At 34.8% G+C, this 16,027-nt stretch overlaps 2 protein-coding genes across 3 annotated transcripts in view; both read left to right on the top strand.

Annotated features, from left to right (window-relative positions):
- The window catches only part of dock8 (dedicator of cytokinesis 8), a 108,351-nt gene extending 100,563 nt beyond the window's left edge, over window positions 1–7,788 (top strand). For both annotated transcript variants that reach the window (XM_056463448.1, XM_056463449.1), the window contains 2 exons: window positions 1,270–1,440; window positions 6,767–7,788. In XM_056463448.1, coding sequence (XP_056319423.1) covers window positions 1,270–1,440; window positions 6,767–6,818 — 223 coding nt within the window. In that variant the 3' untranslated portion in view covers window positions 6,819–7,788. The remainder of the gene's footprint in view (window positions 1–1,269; window positions 1,441–6,766) is intronic.
- Window positions 7,789–7,972: 184 nt separating this feature from the next.
- aopep (aminopeptidase O (putative)) overlaps window positions 7,973–16,027 on the top strand; it is a 158,188-nt gene continuing 150,133 nt past the window's right edge. The window contains exons 1-4 of the mRNA XM_056463452.1: window positions 7,973–8,012; window positions 12,138–12,994; window positions 14,699–14,865; window positions 14,969–15,089. Coding sequence (XP_056319427.1) covers window positions 12,291–12,994; window positions 14,699–14,865; window positions 14,969–15,089 — 992 coding nt within the window. The 5' untranslated portion in view covers window positions 7,973–8,012; window positions 12,138–12,290. The remainder of the gene's footprint in view (window positions 8,013–12,137; window positions 12,995–14,698; window positions 14,866–14,968; window positions 15,090–16,027) is intronic.

Here is a 16,027-nt window from a genome sequence, read left to right on the forward strand (position 1 = left end):
AGCAACATAAATGTATATTTAAGATTTATAAAAAAAAAGTCCATGTATTACACAAATAACAAGTTATTTTAAAAGCATTAATTACATCATTTGTGTCGCTTCATTGGAGTGGGTGGAGCTAAAGACAAATTTAACCTGCTTTGTTGACTTTAGATCTCTGATTGGTGGAACTGATACACGGATATCACCTATATACTATATAACTGCAGGATAAATATGTTTATATAAAATAACTTTAACTGTTAAAAGCAATTAGTTGCTAGTTAATTAATTACAATTATTAGTAACTAATAAAGTTATGGTAACTAATAACATTAACTTTTCTGATTTTGATTGGAATACAATAATGTGCACCTTTTGTAAAGCTGCTTTAAAAAGAAATTATTATGAAAAGAGCTACTGTATACAAAGAAACTTGAACTGAATTGAATTGAATTGAACTTTTTGTACAAGATATATTGGTAATGTAGTCTTTCTTATCAAATCCCAAACCCCAGCAGTAGCTGCCTTAGTTTTCATCCTAACTTGAAGCTAATCTTTTCAAAGTTTGCAAAAGAAAAGAAGAATAAAAATCATGAATGCGAATTAGGTGCATTTCCATCAACACTGTAAAAACAAAAGTTTACTCAACCTCAAATTTTGAGTCAACAAACTTCAGGACATTCCTGAGTTTACTCAAATCGAGTCAAGTGCAGTAATTGGGATGAAAGTTGAGTCAACTCAAAAATGTCCTGAAGTTTGTTGCCTTAAAATTTAAGTTGAGCCAACTTTTTTTTTAGTCGGTATAAGTTGTCTGTTGTTTGACATAAGTGACTGACTGTAGTATTGGTAACCTAGTAACCAACAGTAAACACCGCAAGCATAATAGAGTAACATGGGTGTAAAGTTTGGTATGTCGACATTATTCGGCAAATGGCTTTCCATCTCCCATTGTTTATGTTAACCACCTCAAACGAGTGCAAACTCTCTCAATTTATTTGGGTGAAAAATGATCAGATTTTCATTCAAAATAAGTTTTTTTTTTTTTTTCTCCTGCGATAATTCGAATTGTGAGTTAACACAGTGTGGTGAAAACCTGCTGGTGTGAGCATAGTCTTTCAGACCCTTTGCCTTTCAGCAAACATTTTTGAGAATAAAACTAATTGAGTCTCCTTATGCAACTCTTTTGGCTATTTCTGTCCAAATGCAGCTAATTGCGCTAATTATTCTGACCTGGTGCTCTGCTCATCTTCTTGTGTCGCTAATGCTGTTGTGATTGCATACCTGCAGGTGTGGAGAGGCCATTGAGAAGAACAAGCAACTCATCACTCCCGATCAGAAGGAGTACCAGCAGGAGATGAAGAAAAACTACAATAAACTGCGAGAGAACCTGAGGCCAATGCTGGAGAGAAAGATCCCAGAGCTCTACAAGCCCATCATCAAACCTCGCATCGAGAACAGGTAAATCCACTAGTGCTACACTTGATCTTTGACTCCGCAATCAGCAAACCTATCGAGTGTTCAGGAATATTTCCATAATTGCTGCTAGAGAAATAGCTCACCCAAAAACGAAGGATTCTGTCATTACGGCAGATTTGTGGTGATGTTTTGGAGTTTGTTATATGGAAAATGTTTATGGAAATATTGTTTAAAACACTTTTTGTAATCATCAGAAAAAAATAAATGAAATGAAATGGATTGAGAAACACACAAGTGTGCATAAAGAATAGATGTTTGTCATTTTTGGGAGAGGTACACTTGTAAGTGTTGCTATTTGAGGGAGTACATGCTGGTTATGTACCACAAGAAAAATTCTGGGCTGAAACTGAAAATTCTGTATGTACTTGGCTAAAATCTGAAACCAAATCTGCTTTGCAATCGTTATTTATTTATTTATTTATTTATTTATTTTTAAATTTTAACATATAATGTGAGGCTTTTAAAATATAACTCAATATCTTAAATTACACTATAAAAAACCCACAAGCCAATAAAATAACCACTTATTAACAGTGAACAAGTTGAGAGGTGTTATGTTACCAGCATTGCCTTGACAACATGGTAGCACTATTGCAAGCAGAAGGAACAAGTTTACTAGAAAGATATGGATTATTTGCAACATAGGCTCATTCTGAAAATGTACCCCATATACATTTCTGGAGATCGCGAATTATGTAGTCAGAAGTACTGCATTTCATAATGAACGATATGGGGCGGTATGACGCTGTTCCTTTTTTTGCACTTACCAGCTAACCGCTTACCTCCATATGGACGGCTTTCCCGCTGTTACCAGTTTGTCCAGTTATCCCTACATGTATGTCGGCTGTCTTGAGACGTAGAGAGGACTTGACCATGACAACAAGGTTCGAATCAGGCGAAGAACGGTTCCAGAAAGTGGGTAAAACAAAAACAGAAGCCAAAAAATAAAATAAAGAAGTGAATAACAGGGTGAGAATGTGGTCAAATCTGAAAACGTGGTAAAAATATCAGACGAGGGCTTTTCTTTTTCTGGATTGCTTTTTAATACGTTGGTTTGGTTTAGGGAAGTGGGTGAGCTGGTCAATCGGCGCTTTTGTAAACACCATTGGTTCAGTCGGTTTAGGAAAGGAGGAGGATGGATCAGTCGATCGATCAGTCAGTCAGTCGACAGCAGCCTTTGGTGGATTTACACGAGAACAGCAGGCACGAATGGCACTCGCAAGAGAAATTTGAGATCTCAAAAAGCATACACAGCGGCCTCTGGTGGATTGGTGAAAACAAAAAAACTGCAAAAAACGTAGCTCCTGGGAAATGTTTTGCTCTCTCCAGAAATATATAGGGGTACGTTTTCAGAATGAGTCTGGATTGATTATTTGAGTGTGCATTGCTATGCGATTCATGCATAGATAAGTACAGTAAGTGTATGTGAATATTAGGCTTTATGTAAATTTTGATAACGTCAAACCTCCTCCTGATTTTACCTCTATATTAACGTGCATAATAAAAAAAAAATTATGATGTAGGGCTCAGACAGCATCACCAAACTGTTGGCTTGTGCCTAAACCATTCAGAAACTGAATACCCTATATGCAGCCTTAGGTTTGTTGCACAATTTGCAAATTGTCTTGTTCGTATTAGAGATCTGCGCGTGACTGATATTTAGGAGGGTAAGATGATGTGTTTGCAAACAGAAGAGCAGAAACAAAAACCACCCAGCTAAATGATACAGAGTCCAGACAGCTAACAAGCTGTCTGATTAAACACACACACACGCACACACACACACACACACACACGCACACACACACACACACACACACACACACACACACACACACACATACATACACATAGACACACAACACTACGCTTTCTCTCACACACATAGACAGCACCAAGCCAGCAACACACAGCATCACGCTCTCTCTCTCATTCATACACACACACACACACGCACACGCACTTACGCACACACACACAGACACAGACAGCACCAAACAAGCGACACACAGCATCAAGCTCTCTCTCATTCACACACATATACACACACACATATACACACACACATATACACTTGCACACACACACACACACACACGCACACACACACACAGACAGCACCAAACAAGCGACACACAGCATCAAGCTCTCTCTCATTCACACACATATACACACACACATATACACACACACATACATACACACACACATTTACACACACACACACACAGACACACACACATATACATATATATAAATATATATATATATATATATATATATATATATATATATATATATATATATATATATATATATATATATATATAAATATATATATATATATATATATATATATATAAATATATAAATATATAAATAAATAAATAAATAAATAAATAAATAAATAAATAAATAAATAAATAAATAAATAAATAAATAAACAGCATCCACGCGTGCTCGGGAGCGATATTGTTAGACCGCCTGCTTCTGTTCAAATTACACCGACCGCTCCCATGCTTTATTTAGAAATTTATTCCTGCACCGCAAGAAATCTGGTCGGGTCCTGTGGCTCCCGCGGTACAGCAGCGGGAATGCAGACCCTCTAGTTTGCATTTACCACGTCTCCCTTCTCGTTAGATCAAAACCCGAAATACTGCCAAACTGCAGAGGTTGTGTTCTTTTTCGAGACCTGGTCACTTGGTGCGCGACTCGTCATTTTACCTCACCTCTCTCTCTCTCCTCCACACTGTCCTGTGATGACGTATACACAATTTTGGGCATTAAATAAATGATATTTAATATTCAATACTTGTCTCCTATATAAGTGCATTGTTTTTTATGACGGTATAACGGTATTGAAACTGATACCGTTGCTATTTTTAGATCCCACGGAATACCATATTACCATATTACCGCCCAAGCCTAGTGAATATCAAATGAAATGTATATATGTACACATAACATGTACATTATATATACACGAAAACCAGAACTTCTATTTTCAATCATTATTGGCTGAAAATTTGGTGCATCCCTAGTTTATATGGCAATGAAATACAGATTTCAGTCCAGTTTGAAAGACCTACTTTTTGCTTCCATTAAATAACATTTTATTTCAGCATTGACTTTGTGATGTAAGCATTGTGATAATAATCACATCTCAGGACACCACAGTTTGCAATGCATATGAATTGTAGATTTTAACTCTATAGAATTCTGTAGAGTTTAACAATAATATAATGACAGTTTATCATTTGCATATCGTTTAAGGCATAATACTGTATATAAGCTCAAAACAAGTGAGTTTAATCATTCAGGCGCAAGAAATAATAATGTTTGTACTTTAACATTGATTTATTGTATTTATTTTATCAAGAGAAAGCTGTGTTATTGCAGTGTTATTTTACATTTGATTAATCATTTGCATAATCATTTGTATATATGCTCGTAATTTGTTTATTATATTTTATGCAGATGCATCCCCCTGCAAAATAACCCCAGTCATTTTACAATCATGTTAATAAAGTCACAATTTATCACAAAATGTATTGCAGAAAAAAAGTAAATATCGTAATGTTTATTTCTCCAGCATCATACAGATGTATTATATGTAACCATTTTAACAGAAAATATAGGTTATTCTATAATGTTTCAAAGAAGATTGCAAAAAAAAAAATTTTTTCGGAGTAATAATCTTCCAGGGGTAGTGCTGTCGCCTCACAGCAAGAAGGTCGCTGGTTCGAGCCTCGGCTGGGTCAGTTGACGTTTCTGTGTGGAGTTTGCATGTTCTCCCTGCGTTCGCGTGGGTTTCCTCCGGGTGTTCCGGTTTCCCCCACAGTCCAAAGACATGGGGTACAGGTGAATTGGGTAGGCTAAAATGTCCGTAGTGTATGAGTGTGATTGAGTGTGTATGGGTGTTTCCCAGAGATTGGTTGTGGCTGGAAGGGCATCCGCTGTGTAAAACAAATGCTGGATAAGTTGGCGGTTAAAGGGACTAAGCCGACAAGAAAATGAATGAATGAAAGAATAATCTTCCATCTTTATTCAACAAAGCACACTTATTCTGACCTGTATTTATTAATATATGTTATTGAACATGTAAATATACAAAATGTTATTGTTATGTTTTAAGTCTATAAAAACATGCTTGAATGACAGTAGTATACTGTAGTATAAAGTTTTAATATGAATTAGTATTTTGGGGCTGTATATTGTGATCCTTAAAGTTGAGTCTTTTTATATGACGTCAAATTATTCTTATTGTAAATCTTCAGTATATTGAAGATTTTTTACCGTATGCAGTAAACTATTCTTACACTGAATAACATTTTAACGGTTATCTTCTATAAATCGTGCTAAAATGTACGGTAGTCATAATTATATGCAATTCATCTACACTACCTGACAAAAGTTTTGTCATCGATCCCAGTTGTAAGAGCAACAAATAATAACTTGACTTGTAGTTGATTGTTTGGAAAATTGTCAGAAGGTAGATTTTTCTGATGAATCATCCAGTGAACTGCATCCCAATCATCACATTGCAGTAGATTCATTGGAACCTACATAGACCGAAGATTTTCTAAGAAATCATGGAAAAATCATGGTTTGGGGTTACATTCAGTATGGGGGCGTACAAGAGATCTGCAGATTGGATGGCAACATCAACAGCCTGAGGTATCAAGACATTTGTGCTGCCCATTACATTACAAACCACAGGAGAGGGCATTTTTTTTCAGCAGGATAGCACTCCTTCTCATACTTTAGCCTCCACTTCAAAGTTCCTGAAAGCAAAGAAGGTCGAATTGCTCCAGAATTGGCCAACCTAGTCACCAGACATAAACATTATTAAGCATGTCTGGGGTAAGATGAAGCAGGAGGCATTGAAAATGAATCCAAAGAATAGTGATGAACTCTGGGAGTCCTGCAAGAGTCCTTTGCTTGAAATGAGTGTAATCTAGAGGCCTTTGCCTTTCATATAAGTCGCTTTTGATACTAATTGATCAACTAGAAGTCAAGTTATTATTTGTTGTTCCTAAAGCATGGAAAGGCAGCAAGACTGTTGTAAGGCAGTGTAAATTATCTATACATTGTGATGGATTTCTTTTAGTGTGACATTACTGTCTGCTACTGTATACTTCAAATGTTTACTACACTCTCAGTGCCTCACAATGCCAGACACCGACGGTGCGAATTTCACCATTGTGAGCGCTCATACTGCACAGCACAGTTCATTTTGTGTGTGGCTGTTTTCTTCATAACATTGCAGTTAAGCTTAAGCTCTTGTTCCCTCTTGTGTTTTTAACAGAGATTCCTTCAAACGGCACAGCCTCCGTCGAACACAAGATGAGCATTCATGATGTCAAGAGAACGTCTCCAGAGGATATCAAGGGAAGGATGTTGCAGTGTGCCAGGAAACAAGAGCTCCGTCAGCTGATAATTAGATGACTCCAGCAGAGTTTCGTGCACAGTGTCCTGAAAACATCATAGACTGTTGTATTCTGTATACTGTATATATGGAATAGATTTATAGTTTTATTTTTTTTGTTGATTGTTTGTTTTAAGAACAAAAACCTCAGCCAGTCACTTTTTATGGTTATGGTTCGAATTCTGTTACAACATATTAAATTTTTTAAAGCTAAATGTAATAGAAAATAAATAATGTTTAATTTTGTCAAGGTGGAAATCTAAAGCCATTTAACTTGTGCAAACACACAGAGACACACAATACGAGACATTGATATAAAAGATCACATCTTAATTTGTATGTTTACATGCAACTAATATAGCATAAATCATGATAACTCTCTTTTTTGTTAAATTCAATGTATATTGTAATTGCAGAGATTTATGAGATACAGTTTTGTATATATAGTTCTATTTTATTTATAGAGGATAACGAGCTCTCAGCAATGTGACCAGTGAATAAAAGTAAATCAGGTTTACAGAAAGAGGAGAACAGCAACAGTTGAAAGTTCAGTGGACGAGCACATTTAATGTTTACTTTTTACTTCAGTTTTCAAGTTTTGGTAGGAATAACAACTAGGCACAATTCATTTCAGAATGATTTCAGTTTGTTGATAAATATGTCAGTAGATGGTTAATAAACCATTCTTTTTAGAGAGTTTCAATTTACAGCACAAGCTCTGATGTTTTTCAGGTGTTCTGTTACAAATGTTACTGCTCTGAAAACTGAGAACTGTATATGTTGTTTTGTTTTATGTTGTCATTACAGTTTCATTTTGGTTTATGTCTGTCTCGAAGCACAAAATGAATATTTTCTCAATGAAAAGTTAATGCACTTCCTAATAAAATCTGTATGATTACAAATTGTATGGCCTTTTTATTATTTCGATAATAATATATTAGTCTGTTCTTGAATTATGAACTGACATGTATTGGCGTTGTTTGTTATGCCGTGTATGCAGTCTGATAGGAGGTAAATGCTCATGACATACAGCTTAGCTTTCTGTCGTTGCGTGATGACGTAGATTCCATGAGACGGCGTCGCAGCGGCGTTTCAAGTGTTGTAGAACTGTCACAAGGAGAACCAGGTTCGTGAAACAACTCTCGATATCTGTAATGTTAATTACTGTTTGCCATTATATTGCTGTTGTTTATTGACAGTTGCCTGTTTCTGTGACCAAATTGGAAGATTTAGAAAAGGACTGGACATTTCACTTCAAGCAACCGGGATAGCTTTATAAAAGCGATTGTAGTTGAGAAGTTTTGAACTCCTGTTTGACTTCTGGCGTCGAAATCGAATCCCAAAAGCTTTAAATGTGCACAACTTTATTTGAATCATGTTTATAGTTGTTCAAAAATCGTCTGTTATGGTCATTTTTGGATAATTTCGTTTTCCTACCAAAGTCCCTTTAAGAGCAAGGAAATTTCCACAGTATGTCTGATAATATTTTTTTTCTTCTGGAGAAAGTCTTATTTGTTTTATTTCGACTAGAATATATTCAGTTTTTAAATTTTTAAGAACCATTTTAAGGTCAGTATATTAGCCCCTTTAAGCTATAGTTTACAGAACAAAACATCGTTATACAATAACTTGCCTAATTACCCTAACCTGCCTAGTTAACCTAATTAACCTAGTTAAGCCTTTAAGTGTCACTTTAAGCTGCATAGAAGTGTCTTGAAAAATATTTAGTTACTGTAAATATTATTTACTGTCATCATGACAAAGATAAAATAAATCAGTTATTAGAAATGAGTTATTAAAACTATTATGATTAGAAATGTGTTGAAAAGAATCTTCTCTCTCTTAAACAGAAATTGGGGGAAAAATAAAGGCGGACTAATAATTCAGGGGGGCTAATAATTCTGACTTCAACTGTATGTAAGAAACATATATGCCCACATATTTGCCAGAAACATATATGTCCCATATATGTAAGAAACATTTATGTACTCTACATGTATAGCACATATATGACCCATATATGTCAGAAACATTTATGTACTCTTCATGTATAGCACATATATGACCCATATATGTCAGAAACGTAAATGTCCATAAATGTAAAACACATATGTCCACATATATGCCAGCAACGTATATGTCCCATATATGCCAAAAACATGTCTCTTACATGTATAGCACATAAATGTCCCTTATATGCCAGAAACATACAGTTGAAGTCAGAATTATTAGTCCCCTCTGAATTATTAGCCCCCGTTTATTTTTGTCCCCAATTTCTGTTTAACGGAGAGAAGATTTTTTTCAACAAATTTCTAAACATAATAATTTTAATAACTCATTTCTAATAACTGATTTATTTTATCTTTGCCATGATGACTAAAAATATTTTACTAGATATTTTTCAAGACACTTTTATACAGCTTAAAGTGACACTTAAAGGCTTAATCAGGTTAACTAGGCAAGTTAGGGTAATTAAGCAAGATGGTTTGTTCTGTAGACTAAAAAAATATATAGCTTAAAGGGGCTAATAATTTTGACCTTAAAATGGTTTTTAAAAAGTTAAAAACTGCTTCTAATCTAGCTGAAATAAAACAAATAAGACTTTCTCCAGAAGAAAAAATATTATCAGACATACTGTGAAAATGTCCTTTCTCTGTTAAAAATCATTTGGGAAATATATTTTAAAAAAAAATTCAAAGGGGGACTAATAATTCTGACTTCAACTGTATATGTCAAAAAATATTATGTTTAGGATTGTGTTAAAAACAGTCTTCTCTCCATTAAACAGAAATTGGGGAAAGAAATAAACGGGGTTTAATAATTCTGTCTTCAACTGTATAGATATAATACACGTCACAATGTCATAATACATAATGTCCCATATATGCCAGAAACATATATGTCCTTATATGTAAAACACATATATATGTCCCATATATGTCAGAAATATATATGTCCACTTTTATGCCAGAAACATATATGTCCCTATACATTTATAACACCTATATGACCCATATATGACAAAAACATATATGGCACATTTATGTTTAAAACACATAATGTATATCCCATACATGTCAGAAACATCTATGTCCACATATATGCCAGAAAGGTGTACATCCCATATAACAAATAAATGTCCCATATATTTCCGAGACATATATGTCCACATATACAGTATGCCAGAAACATATGTCCCATACAGTCAGTACTGAAGCCAAATATGGAGCTAATCTAACAAAATAACTTATGATAATGGTTCAAAACTAGTACACCTAAATATTAATTTTAGGGAAAAGTGTTTAAAAAATTGTTTATAAAGCAAAATTCAAGAGAAATAAAAAATTATAAAATTTTGTTGAAATTTTGTAGTTTGTAATTTTTCCCCAGTATTTCACATGAATTTTAATGTATTATCTTTCTATTTCTAAAGATGTTCGGTGACTAAAATATTATTTTAATTAATATATCTGTTTAATAAATCTGTTTTGTTTAAATCCACCAAACTATATGACCTATACTCAATGAGAAATGGATAAAAAAAAAAATCATTTTCAAAATGGGGTGTACTCATTTATGCAGAGCGCTGTATATCATATATATCCAGATATATGTCAGAATCATATATGTTCATATATGTTAAACACATATATGTCCCATATACTGCATGTCAGAAACTTCGGGCAGTCAGCATGTTCCTTTAATAAATAATTTTAGCCTTTTTTGGTTACTGTATGTCAACAAAAGATATATTTTACTACAAATCACCCTTACATAAACTTCTTGATGTCGTCGTTTTTGACTTGGAAAAACTCTAAAGTTTAAGAACTACAAACTGCAAAGCACAATGTAAGAAACAGTATCCAAAAAGTGCAGTGGTGGAGGATTAAGAACAACTGCTTTGAAGGACAGGAGTATGAACGGATTGCCTAGTCATCACCTGGAGAGCAGTATTTCATTTAAGGCTTATTTAAAGCGTTTGATGAAAGTGTGTATTTTTCAGTGATTTAACACCTGATTATGGGCCTGTGGTTATAAATTGTCACCTTAAGCACCACTTGTTAAATTTTCTCTTTGCACGAAAGAGAGTACTTAAAAAATGATAGAGTATCTCAGTTGCAACTACAGCACAATGAAATAGTGAAACGTTACTATTTTTTCCACAAATAACCATGATTATTTTCAACCGTCAATATTTAGTTTGAACATTTTTTAGATGAGGTTTTTTGTGTTATTGTTGTTGCTGCTGTAATGTCACTATTATTTTTAAATTTCACATTTCATTTACAGTTAAAGTCAGAATTATTAGCCCCCCCCCTCCGTGTTTATTTTTTCTCTTTCTGTTTAACGGAGAGAAGATTTTTTTTAAACGATTTTTTTTAAGAACGTTTCTAAACATAATAGTTTTAATAGCTAATTTCTATTGACTGAATTCTTTTATCTTTGCCATGGTGACAGTACATAATATTTGACTAGATATTTTTTAAAAACTAGTATTCGGTTTAAAATGACTATTAAAGGCTTAACTGGATTAATTAGGTTAACTAGGCAGGTTAGGGTAATTAGGCAAGTTATTGTATGGCGATGGTTTGTTCTGTAGACTATCGAAAAAAATAAAGCTAATAATTTTGACCTTAAAATGTTTTTAAAAAAAATTAAAACTGCTTTTATTCTAGCTGAAATAAAACCAATAAGACTTTCTCCATAAGAAAAAATATTATCAGACATACTGTGAAAATTTCCTTGCTCTGTTAAACATCATTTGGCAAATATTTTAAAAAGGGGTAAAAATCAATTGTATTGTATTTATAGTCGATTTAATGATAACGTTCACCCAAATATGATTTTCCAGTCATTATCAGGTTTTTTCAAAGGTCTGAACTTGTTTCAAAATATACTCTTTAATGTCTAATAAAATAAAGAATGTAAAAACTGGTCTAGAATTAAATTTTTGGCTTTGCTAAACTTTAATAGTCCAATTTTAGATGTACAAATATTCAATACAATTTAATATGAGGTTATAAAACCCGCAATTATGCAAGAAAATTGTTTAAATTAGTTTAATGGCGCACTGTTTGAAATGCCATGTCAACTACCCACGTAATTATTTAGGATAGTACAGAATAATAGAATGTAAGATGGCCTGAGGGTATTTATTCTGTTCAAGTCATCTGTTTTAAGTATTATGATTGCAGCTTAATGCTGACATTATATATTTAAGTAATATTTGCTTTAACATTTATAATTACAGGCTATTAAATGCTTCAGGACCAGATGCAGACTCAATAACGACTGGATTTTTTTTTTTTAAAGAGCCAGAGCAGCATTCCGTTTACATTACTCCTAATGATATTTCAGTCTGGTTACAAGATCTGTTCTAGCCTCAAGAATATCCTCATCAGATATGGAAAGTATTCCTGATCTGGATCCTAACAAGGATGACCTGCCTCTGTGTGCGAACACCAACCATATGCTCGTTCGCCACTATGTCCTTGACCTGGCCGTTCACATTCAAAGGAAGGTCATTGCTGGCAGCATTGTTCTGTTCCTGGAGCCTGGTTTGGCTTCCAGCAAACAAGGTGAATCAGGATGTGCATCAAACATGCAAGATCAATCTCAAGTGTCAACCAAACATGACGTGAATTCTCCTATCACACCTGAGCACAATAAGCTGATACCCCCTGAGGGACCGCCATATTTGATTGGAGGAATGGATGTTGGTAGTGAGGATGAGAGTGAAGAATTTACCTTGGTTTTGGATTGTTGTGACCTGGTGGTTTCAAGAGTTGAAGAGTTGGATGTAACTACAGTACTGGAATTTAAAAAACTTGATGTGGACCAACGGGATGTGAATGCAGGACTGGTACAGAGGCTGGTCTCTATGCCTTCTTCCTGTTGGAAGACACAGCATGAGCTTTACCTTCAGTGCAGCCGTTCATCTAACATCATAAATACACAGCCTCTACAGTTCCACATGGACAAGTGGAGTCTTCAGATTAGGAAAAAGGGAGTTCGCACACCTCATGATTTCCCATGCGCTGTCAGAATCTGGTATGAAACTAAACCCACGGGTGGTTCTGTGAGGTGGACAAAAGACCAGGATGGCAGGTATTTTTAGATGTTTACATCCACCAAAAACTAGGGATGGGGATTCATATTGATTTCCGGTCACACTTTAGTTTAAGTAACAATTCACACCATTTGCTACTGGCTTCTTACCTGCTTATTATTAAGATATTAGTTTATCAGCACTTATAAAGCACTTTATCAGCACTTATAAAGCATTATATGATCTTATTTTACATCCCTAATCTTACCCAATGCATAAATCCAACTACTACCTTGCTGACTATTATTACACAGCAAATTAGTAATTTATTAAGCTGAAAGTCTTGGTTAATGGTTAATAAGAGTGTTAACTGTACATTAAATGTGAACAGATTTCATGATTCATTTGGACATTTATTAGTTAACATTACCTTGCTCTGTTAAACATCATTTGGCAAATATTTAAAAAGGGGAAAAAATCAATTGTAATGTTTTTATAGTCAATTTAATGATAACGTTCACCCAAATATGATTTTTTAGTCATTATCAGGTTTTTTCAAAGATCTGCAAAGTGAAAACTTGTTTCAAAATATACTCTTTAATGTCTAATAAAATAAAGAATGTAAAAACTGGTCTAGAATTAAATTTTTGGCTTTGCTAAACCTTAATAAGTCCAATTTCAGATGTACAAATATTCAATACAATTTAATATGAGGTTATAAAACCCGTAATCATGCAAGAAAATTGTTTAAATTAGTTTAATGGCGCACTGTTTGAAATGCCATGTCAACTACCCACGTAATTATTTAGGATAGTACAGAATAATAGAATGTAAGATGGCCTGAGGGTATTTGGCATTATCTGATCTTATTTTACATCCCTAATCTTACCCAATGAAACTACTACCTTGCTGACTATTATTACACAGCAAATTAGTAATTTATTAAGCTGAAAGATCTTGGTTAATGGTTAATAAGAGTGTTAACTGTACATTAAATGTGAACGGATTTCGTGATTCATTTGGACATTTATTAGTTAATAAATTTATTATCTACAGTTGGTCCCACTTATCCCAATACTAAGTGGCCTTAAATATTATGTACCATCAACAAATAATAAGTGCAATGTACTTATTGTGTTTATATTACCTTGTACAACACTTGGTGCTATTGATGTGTGATGAAGGTAAGGTTAGGGACAGGCTTGAGTCAACAGGGTAATTCTAAATGTAAATGCATAATTAAATGCAGACATTAAAAAAAGTAAGTTTAATGTAACAATATGTATGTACACAATACATTGTACTAAATTATAAATTTAAACATAAGTACATAGTAGCCACTTAATATAAAGTGAGACCAACATTTATTTGCACCATCAGCTAATAATGTAAATTAAACAGGGGCTTTAAAAGAAAATAATGTGATCATGCATATTTGAAAAACACAATCAAAACACCTTAGCAACTGCCTAACAACGACTTAGCAACCACCTAGAACACCCTAGCAACCGTCTAGCAATGCCTTAGTAACCACTCAGAAAACCCTAGCAATGCCTTAACGCAAAACATGCCAATCCATGCTAGAAACATGCCAACATATATGTACTTGTTTATCTAAGCCAACTGTTTCAAATGTCTTAAAAACTACTTCAATGATTTAAACTTTAAAACCTCTTCAAACTTCAGACGAGGCTTTCTCAAGACACCATAAAGTTTGTCAATGAACTTTACTTTTATAGTTTTTTGTTTGTATTTTTTCCCAGATGCTGTGTTTACACCATGGGGTCACCCATCAACAACAGAGCCCTCTTCCCATGCCAGGAGCCACCTGTTGCCATGTCAACGTGGCAAGCGTGTGTGAGGGCTCCATGTGATTTCACTGTTCTAATGAGTGGTGAAAATCAAGCTTTTCCAGAGCCTGCAGAGACAGGTGCAGTCAAAACCCTTAGTCAGCACTTCACAATCATGCATGTGTAATTAACGCACTGATTTTATTGTGGAAAACACTGAAGCCTTTTCTCTACACTTTTCAGGTTTTCAGCAGTGGGATTATTATGTTACAATGCCAATGCCAGCCTCTACCTTTACTATAGCAGTCGGACAATGGCTAGAGGCTGGAGTTAAAGGGACAAAATATGTGGACGACAAACTCAGGTATGTTGTTCATATGACTTAAAGAGCCCCTATTATGCATTAAAAAAGGTCATATTTTGGTTATGAGGGGTCTCCAACAACATTCTGATATGCATGCAAGGTCAAAAAACCCTTTCATTGTCTTATAATATGCATTTATTTTAACCTAATTATTCCAGTGACTCCCATATGATTCATTCAGCCATTCATTTGTTTCCAAACTTCTCTTTAGAGCGATGCTAATCTGCGCTGATTGGTCCAATGACCCAGTCTGGTGTGATTGGTCAACTGTGTTCAGCGTGAAACAAGGAGAAATGCCCACCATGGCTTATAAACAGTTTTGAAGTAGTCAGGGTGTATGTGTGAGCCCAATGCAGGAGTGCATTAAAGCAATGCAGTTTAACACCAGCATATTGCTCTATTCTTAACCATTAGTGGTGTCAAAATTAATTGTTTCTTCGGTGCACCGCAATGCAGACACGGATCACGCAATGCAATTCGGCATCGGTTCAGTAATAATCATAACGGGTTATTTACTGATGTCATTTATCTCATATGCGCTATCATGTCGCCGTAGCTTACTATGGCGAGGGAGGCGAGCGCAGGTATTTACAACGCTTCAACTACAAAAAAATGCAGAAACTGTGCACAATTTCACTGCGTGTGTGTTTGCTGGACAGTCTTTCACTGACTCTTACAGCAGAAGCCCCTATTTTACTGTGATTGAGAGAATGAAAGTAAACTACATTTCTCTCTCTCACTGTGGCCCATTTGACCTACTGGCGAGACTTTTCCTCTCGGCTCCTCTCGGCTGTTACAGCGATACTTGTGGATCCAGACACGAGCGCGTGTCTGCAGAGTTTTCTCCACTGTGTCTATCATGGATCAGCTGTCATCGCCACTGCCGTTTATCAGTATCACTCATCTGTGAAGAGCGCCAGCACGTAAGAGCCGATCGC

This window comes from Danio aesculapii, chromosome 8 (genome assembly GCF_903798145.1).
Source record: "Danio aesculapii chromosome 8, fDanAes4.1, whole genome shotgun sequence".
NCBI lineage: Eukaryota > Metazoa > Chordata > Actinopteri > Cypriniformes > Danionidae > Danio > Danio aesculapii.